Genomic DNA, 9,941 nt, shown 5'->3' on the forward strand with positions numbered 1-9,941 from the left:
AAGTTGGAGGAATGTATATTATCATTTATTAACGTGATACATACGTGCAAAGTACGTACACTTAACTAGTTAATTAAATTGTTGGTATTATAAAAAAATCAAAGTTCTATGCAGTAACAATACATAAAATATTTATATAATTACACTGATAATAAATATTAATAATAATTCGATGATAAAAATAAAGTATAATTTACATGAATCTCATAGTGTTAATTACATTATTTTTCTACTCTCTTCTAAGTTACATAAATCCCTTAAAATTTATGAATTTCGAATACATCAGCAGATCCGGATATATAGTGGAGGGATGTAACCAATAGGGGAGGGAAGGGATAGAGACATATCAGAGAGGGGATATGACATCCGAATACCTAAGGGAGGGAGGAATGTTTCTGAGAGGGAGATAATGATGTATCAGAGAAAAAGGAGTACTAATGTATCTGAGAGGGGATTTTTGAATTTTTTTTAAATGGTAGGGAATTTAAGAGATTATGATAAAATAAGATGTGTATTTAGATAATTTAAAAAAAATAAAAGTCAGCTTTCCTTCAGTATAAACTAATATAATATAAAAAAATGTGCTAATGTAGTTCAAATACTAACTTAAATCTAATTGATTTAAACAAATATAGTAATTAGATTTGTTTTATAATATTGCAAATGTGAAAGATTATTGGTGAATACTCAGCAGAGCTGTATAGTCCAGCCGTTCACTAGTTGCCAGATCAGCAAAAAAGACACCCATAGGAGTTAGACACGTTTAACTTAGTTTTCTAAAAATCAATCCACTTGTCTCGTATAATATCCAGCCTGTCCCTTACGCGTGTTCTTTTTACTCAGTCTTCATAATCTTACTCGTTACTTCTTCCTGTATATAGAAATCCAATTTAGTACATTACTAAACAAAGCAAAAACCTCTTAACTGCAAGACTACTTTATTAATGGACCAACACCAACTTATTGAATATTCATCACTCATGTTAACTTCAAATAACCTGAAAAAACCAGCTGGCAGGAAGAAGTTTCGCGAAACTCGACATCCGATATACAGGGGAATCAGCATGAGGAATTCGGGAAAATGGGTGGCTAGAGCTCATGATGTGGCTGCTATAGCATTAAGGGGTCGTACTGCTTGCTTAAATTTCGCTGACTCTATTTGGAGGTTGCCTATCCCGGCTTCCTCAGACACCAAAGATATTCAAAGGGCAGCCGCTGAGGTTGCCCATGCCTTCCGACCATTGGTAGAGTCTGAAGGAGTTTTAGGAGAATTTGCTAGCAGTACTACTCCTGAAATGCGAGAAAATGCGTTCTTCATGGATGAGGAAGAGCTGTTCTACATGGCGGGATTACTTACAAATATGGCGGAAGGACTAATGCTACCTCCACCTGAATGTTCAGAAATCGGAGATCATTATGTGGAAGCTGATGATAGTTGCATGAGTGACATGTCTTTATGGAGTTATTCTTTATAAATAATTATTACTACTTTGACAGTTTATATGCAATGGAAATGCTCCCTCAAAGTGAGAATGTTTAGGAGATATTCCTAGCGTTATTTCGTACTCAATATTTGGATGGTACGGATGTTAACATGTATTGTAATTTTGTCATGACAATTAATAATATTTAGAAATTACAACTTCTTTTGTGTCTAAATTTTAATGTTTCGATCTAATGTAAGCATGCTGAAGCGAAAACTATTGGGGACTGGGGAGTGCACGACGTACAGAAGCCATGCATTATTACCAACTAGCTAGTTTATTAAACTATAGTATTCTACCTGGGACTTTCATATATTCTTAGGAAAAAAAAAGGCATATGATTTGGGTTTACGAACAAGGAAAATGACATATTTGTCCTTACAATATAAGTTGGTGCCTTTAATGATGGTCAGATTTGTCGCGATTATCCAGTATGATTTGTGATATTTATCCCATGATATAGATAGGAAATTATATTGATTAGTTGTAACTTGCTTTATTTTTTATTTTTTATTTGTAGCTTTATCATGACATTCAGGTATAATTTGTGAGTAATTCAAATTTCAATACAAGAAAATTAGGTTAAATATAATAAAGCCATATCAGTTTGTCATAGTTTGGATACATTTTTAAAATTTATATTTTTCTTTATGGTATTTCGCTCACAGTTTCTTAATATAATTCTTTAAGATTCTAACTCATGATACTAGAGAAAATAATTCTTTAAATAAATCCATTTCACTCGTATAAAATATAATTCTATTTTATTTATGATATTTGAAAAAATAATTTTTAAAATATTTCAATATTGGTGATACTTGGAAAAATCTTTTCTCCTTTTTTATGTGTAGCTTTGAAATCTTGGTGATTTCGTACGATTTGTGAGTAATCTAAACTATATTAAATATACCATGAAATCATATCTATTATATTTAGCATGACTTACATGTCACATACTTCTTTATTTATATAGCTTCAAAATTATACCAATCTAATATGACTTGTGAGTAATCCAAACCAAAAAGTTAACTAGACCCTCCACTTGCAAAAAGGAAGTATTTGGTACAAAATTGCAAAATAAAATAATAATAAAATAGTAAAATACAAAACAATCTCTATGACTATATTGAGATAAGTCTAATTCCTAAATTTGGCATGGCAAAGTTATTAAGTGTATGCGTATTATATTGGAATAAACTAATAAAGTGGTGGAATATATGCAATAAAGTAAAGTTTTTGGTATAATTATAGAGAATATATGCTACTTCTAGTTCCATTAATGCTATTAAGAGGGACAACAAGGGAATGAATTGAAGATCACAAACAAATCGGCTTAAAACGCATCTGTCAAATGCAATTTATGAACAAAAAGTTATAATTTTCAAAAATATAGAATCCAACATAAAATATTAGGTCACATATCCTAATTTATTTTATTACACAACATTATACCTGAATGTTTAGAAATCGGAGATCGTTATGTGGAAGTTGATGCTTACATGCCTTTATGGTGTTATCTATCTAAATAAGGATTTTGGAGATTTTAATAGTTTCGTACTCAGTATTTGGATGGTACGAATCTGTAGTAATTTAGCAACAATGTAGGCAGAATTTGAATTTCAAGCCATCTAATTTGAATGAAACAAGTGAGCAAGCTAATCTAATTAGGAGCACCTATTATCTATCCTCAGAAATCAAAATGTTCAATATATTTTCAAATTAGTATTTGTTTAAATATCGTGCTTGATCAACGATGAAAGGCTCAAGGAAGCGACTATGATGATCCGGTCACCCTCCTCTATTAGAATGTATGCTTCCACCAGAAAAGTAGGGACCGGGTCCCTTATCAGAAATCAGTGCAAAAATTTAAAGAATAGAAAGATAAAATAGACACAAGATTTTTACGTGGAAACCCCGTTCCACTTCCACAGGATTTCAGCTCAAATCTTACTAGAACAACTAAGCCAAGATTCAGATTACAAGCTATTGTAATCTAGGAATTATATTCACAATCCCTCTCCACTCCTTGTAACAACTCTGTTACAGACTTGAAACAATAACTCTATTGTTTCCTAAATCACTACACTTCTAGATGATTTAGAGTTCAGATGGTCTCCATAACTAGCTCTAGCTACTTCGGTAAGATGAACAAAAGAGATAACAAATGAGAGTTGATCTAACTTCCTTTACAGATTAGGAAGTAGACCTTACAAGATTAAGAACAAGAAATTACAACTCTAAAAATAAGAACAAAAACACTGATAACTTAATCAGATACTTGGTCTTCTTTAAGAGCAAATTTCCAATACTTGAGAGCATGAACTTGTATGAATATTCATTTTCAGATTCAAAAAGCCAAGTGGGAAAATATTGTAAAGAGTGTATATATCACCAATATACCATGTGCTGAATGATTTGTATTGGTTAGACAACTGACCTTTTGCACAGGGACACGACCGTGTACATACAGATCTGTAGACTTGGCAGGATCTATTATGTACTATTTGTCTGTTGTCTCTATCAGCAAGAAGTCCTCAAACGGTCCAGGTCCTCTACCTGTTCCCTGAGTTTGTCAAATCATCAAAACCGACTTCAGGAGCATTATCAATTTTCTCTTTTAGATGATGGCAAACTTCTTTACAACATTCCCCCTTTACATCCTGAAGCAGAATTAGAGTAACAAAATTTTTATAGCCAACAAGCCACAAAAGAAATGTTCCCTTGTTCCCCCTTTCAATGTTTTCCCTTTCACCACAAGCTCATATATCATCAGCTTTACAATATTTTCCATTTTGACATCATTAAAAAGGAGAACAGTAAACTAAAATTTAAGCATGCAATATTATAGAAAAGTCAGAGCCACTGAGGGCAACACAATCATACGCCAAGAAGCAATGAATCAGGAGATTAAATTGGAGAAGCAAAAATATTCATTCATCACAACTAAGAGATAATATTCAAAACATTACAAACTAACTAAAAAGTGAACCATTGTGATTAGTTTAAGAAAGAGAACATGACACTAGGTATCTATAAGGGTTTTTGGGAGAGCGATTTGAGGAGAAAAGACATCTGATTGGCATAATTTTTATGATGTAGAAGCAGTTTGTCTTTGAGACTGACTACTTGTGCTGTCATTTTCTTCTTTGAGTGCTTCCAATTTAGAAGAACCTGGTCCCTCAAATTGTGCAGTAGCTAGCTGTGCGTTAAGCCTCGCAATCTCAACATCTTTAGCACTTAAGAGTGCTTCAACTCCTCCTTCTCAAAAAAAAATTCAGACATCTTCACACCAGGAAGAGATATTAAAGGGTATGATCAATGTGTTAATGGACCAAGAGAGGGAAAAAGATTTGAAGGAAGGGAGAAGAAATTTTGTTGATCCCAAGAGTCGGATTCCTTTGACACAATCACAGTAATTGAGAGTTAACCTTTTGGACAACGATTTCAAGAAAAAATGGTTGATCAGTACCAATTACAATGATTTACATTATCAGTTAATAGAGCAAATGTAAAGTGCACTAACTTTGAGACAGGACCAGGTCCCTATCTATAGTTTTGTAGATAAATTCTCTTTCCTTCCAGTTCTCCCTTTATTCAAAAGTAATTCCTGTGCTTGTATACCTGTATAGGTACCTAATTAGATTTTCACAAATATAACAATGCAAAGATTAATGATACTTGTATCCTGATTATAGTTAAGTAGAGTTGCAAGCCTCAAATATAGCGCAGATCAGTTCAACTTTAACAATCCTAACTTCAGTCTGTTCTTCTCAAACTGATCCCTATTCAGAGCCTTTGTAAAAATGTCAGTAATTTGATCCTCAGTTTTGCAAAATTTCATGGAGATATGCCTTTTTTCAATATTATCTCTTAGAAAATAATGTCTGACATCTATGTGTTTTGTTCCCTTATGATGTACTGGATTTTTTGTTATATTTAGAGCACTAGTGTTGTCACATAAGAGAGGAATTGTATGAGTGACAATCCCAAAATCTTTTGGTTGTTGCTTTATCCAAAGCAGTTGTGCACAACCTGATGCTGCAGAGACATATTCTGCCTCAGTTGTTGAAAGAGCAACATAATTCTGCTTTTTAGTTCACAAAGAGATAAGGCATAAACTCAAGAAATGAGCCATTCCTGATGTGCTCTTTTGGTCAACCTGAAATCCTGCATAATTTGCATCTACATATCCCACCAAATCAAAAGAGTCTCTAGATGGGTAAAACTGGACTAGGTCATTAGTCTTCTTTAGATATCTTAGAATTCTCTTGGCGTCTTTCAGATGTGACTCCTTTGGACAAGCCTGAAACCTTACACACATACCAACACTGAACACAATATCAAGCCTGCTAGCATTTAGATATAGTAGAGACCCAATTATCCCTCTATACATAGTCTCATTAACTTTAGGATCAGTTTTAGCAACATTCAATATTAGATTGGTTTCCATGAGAGTGTCAATAGGCTTTGCATCCATCATATAAAACTTCTTTAGTAGTTCCTTGATGTACTTTTCTTAATAGATAGACGTTCCAGTTGGTATTTTCTTGATTTGCAATCCCAGGAAGAAGCTTAACTCTCCCATCATACTTATTTCAAACTCACTTCCCATACGATTTGCAAATTCTTCGTAGAGAGATTCTGATGTGGCCCTAAAGATAATGTCATCAACATATGCTTGAGCAATGAGCAATTCCTTTCCTCTAGACTTTAAGAATAATGTGTTATCAATCCTTCTTCTTTTGAAGCCATTTCCAAGAAGAAAGATTGATAGTCTCTCATACCATGCTCTAAGAGCCTGTTTTAATCCATACAAAGCCTTTTCCAATTTGAGAACATGATTTGGATGATCAACATCCTCAAACCCAAGGAGGCTATTTTACAAAAACTTCTTCTTTTAGAAAGCCATTTAAGAAGGCAATTTTTTACATCCATTTGAAATAGTTTAAAATCAATAAAGGCTACAAAAGCAATAAGAATTCTGATATCTTCCATCTTAGCCACAGATATAAATGTCTCATAATAATCTATCGCTTCTTCCTGCACTACCAACCTTGACTTGTTTCTTGTAATGACTCCATTTTCATCTAGTTTGTTTTTAATCACCCACCTTGTCCCAATTATTGTTATATCAGAAGGTTTAGGAACTAGATGACATACCTTGTTTCTTTCGAACTGATGTAATTCTTCTCGCATAAAATTTACCCAATCAGCATCATTCAAAGCTTCTTCGACATTCTTTGGCTTAATATTCAAAATAAGTACTGAGAATGTTACTAGATTTCTTGTCTTGGATCTGGTTTGTATTTCAGAATCTAATAGAGAAATCAGATTATCAAAAGGATGAGACTTCTTGTATTTCCACCCTATTGGGGATGTTGAAGGTTGAGTAGGTTTCTCAACTTCTTTATTCTCACTTTCCAAATCCTCATTTTTGTTTGAACAGTGTCATTCCTTCGAGAGTTAACAAAGAGATCAGGTCTCTCTTTAGGTTCCACATCTTCAATTACTTCTTCACCTTGTTCAGGTTCAGCCACATTAGCGACAAGATTCATATTACTGGAGGTGACTTCATTGAAGATGTCTCTCTGAATTTGTAACAATTCCTCTAATTCATCATCATCTCTGCTTGCAAGATATTTGATTTCAGATTTTTTATCAAAAATCATATAAACACTTTCTTTGATGCATAGGGTTCTTTTATTATATACCTTGTAAGCTTTGCTTGAGGAGGAGTATCCTACAAAAAAATCCTTCATCACTTTTAGGATCAAACTTTCTAAGATCATCTTTTTTATCGTTCAAAAACTCAAGTTGGGCTTCTTATTATCGAGAAGCTCATAGGGGGTTTTGTTCAGAATTAACCTTATTAAATATCTGTTTGTCCCATAACAGGCTGTGTTAACAGCTTCTGCCCAGATATTTTTAGAAAGATTTGAGTCAATGAGCATGGTTCTAGCAATGTCAACTAAGGTTTTGTTCTTCCTTTCAACTACACTATTTTGCTGTAGAGTCCTTGGAGCTGAGAAGTTGTGATATATCCTATTTTCAGCATAGAGGTTATCAACTCTTGCATTTTCAAACTCTATATCATGATCAGACCTAATTCCAACAATATTACGGTTCAGCTTTGTCTGAATCATCTTGAAAATATCAATAATACATCATAAGTTTTGTCCTTAGACATCAGAAACATTGTCCAGGTGTATCGAGAATAATCATCCACTATAACTAGAATATATTTATTTCCACCTTTACTTTGAATTTTCATAGGACCACACAAGTCCATATGAATTAATTCTTGTGGTCTCGTGGTACTCACTTATTTCTTGGATTTAAAGAAGGATTGTATTTTCTTTCCTTTGACACATGTATCACACATTTTTTTCTTTGAAAACTTAACTTTGGGCAACCCACATACTAGGTCCCTCGATACCAGTTTGTTCAGTAGAGATGAGCTTACATGACCCAATTTTTTGTGCCACAAATTAGCACTTTCACTTTGAGCACTTAAAAATGTAAGATCACTCCCTTGAGCAGTATTCAGATCAACAACATACATGTTTTTGCATTTATGAGTAGTAAGAATCATTTCTCCTGATTTTAGATTTGAAATAATACACAACTCTGATCGAAACCTAACTTCATTTCCTTTGTCACATATTTGAGAAACATTTGAAAGACTATATTTCAGGCCGTTCACATAGTAAACATTCTCAATAGATTATTTTACAGATTTACCAATTCTTTCCACTCCTAGAATGTAACATTTTTTGCCATTTTTAAAAGAGACACCTCCACCTTTAAGTGCCTTATGTGAGAGGAAGTTTTCGATCTTGCCAATCATGTATTTTGAGCAACCACTGTCTATGAACCAGCATTGCTTGTTACTTCCCCCACTTTCCTACTGTACAAATCATTTATTAGATTTAGGAACCCATTTCAATCTGAGTTCTCAATAATCAGACAAAGGTGCAAAAGAGTCTTTTTTGCCCAATGAGGTAAAGTTTCTTTTCTCATCTTATGATAAAGTTCAAAATTAGAAACAGTTTACTTTTTTTGCATCACTTCATGTTCATCATGATAAGAAATCCTGTCTAGAGACCTTTTCAAAGCTAGACAATCCTTCTTCAAATGACCATCACGACCACAGTGAAGACACAATCAGTTTTTAGATTCTGAATCACACTTTTCATTAGAAATGTGAGAGAAACTGATTTTGGAATTTTCTGGACTTCTTCTACCATTGTTATTCTTATCAATAGCATTTTCAAAATTCTTTGGGTGGCCAGTCTATTTTAGTGATTTAAAAAGTTCTTCTTTTGTCAAGGCTAGATTCTTTTCAAGCTGTACATTTCTATCAAGAATCATAGCCAACTTTACTTCAGCATCATAGTTCTCCTTCTAGCTCAAGATGTACATTATTGACTATACCTTTGCCACTAAAAAAATTTTGGTTCAACTTCTTAATATCAAGAGTAAGATTTGTATTTTCTGCCACTAAAACCATTATTTGTTCTTTTAGATCTGATATTTGTATAACTAGAGATAGATTCTCATCTTGAGAGGTATCTGAACAATTAATGAGTTTTTAAAATTATTTGATAGCTCAATAATCGAATCTATCAACACGATAGCAAGACTTCTCAATTTTTTATAGAATAAGTATGCAGGTTCTGTTTAAGATCAAGAAGTGTTACCTCTTCTTTAGCTTCCTCCTCAACATTCGATTTAGCCATGAGAGCAACTATTGAACCAGAATCACTTCTGTCATCATCCACTTCATATGTTTCTATGAGAATATCTCGTATTTGCTTTGAGAAGGTACAATTGGATACTTGAGCATACTCATCTGGTCCAAGACCACAGATAAGTATGTGCTTGGCTTCAGTATTCTTTTTAAGCAATCTAAAGTCATCTGTTTCATACTCGATCTTTTCCTTTTTTACATCATTTCCTTCACTGTCTCTCTTCATTGGATATTCAGTACCATCAGAAATTCTTGTCCAGAGTTCATAATCTTTAGCTTGAATGTAAGCTTCCATTCTTGCCTTCCACAGTAAGAAGTAGTGTCCCTTGAACACTGGAGGTCAATTGATATTCTTTCCTTCGGGGTATCTGTACGAAGAATTTATCCTCTCAGTACCTTATATTGGTGTTAACCAAATAGAAAAACCTGCTCTGATACCAATTATTATAATGTATTCTTCCACCAAAATAGTAGGGATCGGGTCCCTTATAAGAAATCAATGTAGCAACTTAAAGAACCAAAAAATAAAATAGACACAAGATTTTTACGTGAAAACTCCTTGTTCAAGGGAGAAAAACTACGACCTATCCCACAGGATTTCAACTCAAATCTTCATTAGAAAAATTGAACCAAGATTCAGATTACAAGCTATTATAATCTAGGAATTGTACTCACAATCCCTCTCCACTCATTGTAACAACTCTGTT

General features: G+C 33.4%; 1 protein-coding gene across 1 annotated transcript; it reads left to right on the forward strand.

The window, feature by feature from the left end:
• The first annotated feature begins 920 nt into the window (after positions 1-920).
• Positions 921-1,708, forward strand: LOC129895802 (dehydration-responsive element-binding protein 1A-like). Its single transcript, XM_055971572.1, has one exon. It carries the CDS (start codon positions 945-947, stop codon positions 1,473-1,475), a length of 531 nt encoding a protein of 176 aa, XP_055827547.1. The 5' UTR covers positions 921-944; the 3' UTR covers positions 1,476-1,708.
• Positions 1,709-9,941: the final 8,233 nt, after the last annotated feature.

This window comes from Solanum dulcamara, chromosome 7 (genome assembly GCF_947179165.1).
Source record: "Solanum dulcamara chromosome 7, daSolDulc1.2, whole genome shotgun sequence".
NCBI lineage: Eukaryota > Viridiplantae > Streptophyta > Magnoliopsida > Solanales > Solanaceae > Solanum > Solanum dulcamara.

Excerpts from the sequence above, each read along its gene's own strand:
- LOC129895802 (XM_055971572.1), top strand. The coding sequence starts at position 945 with ATGGACCAACACCAACTTATTGAATATTCATCACTCATGTTAACTTCA.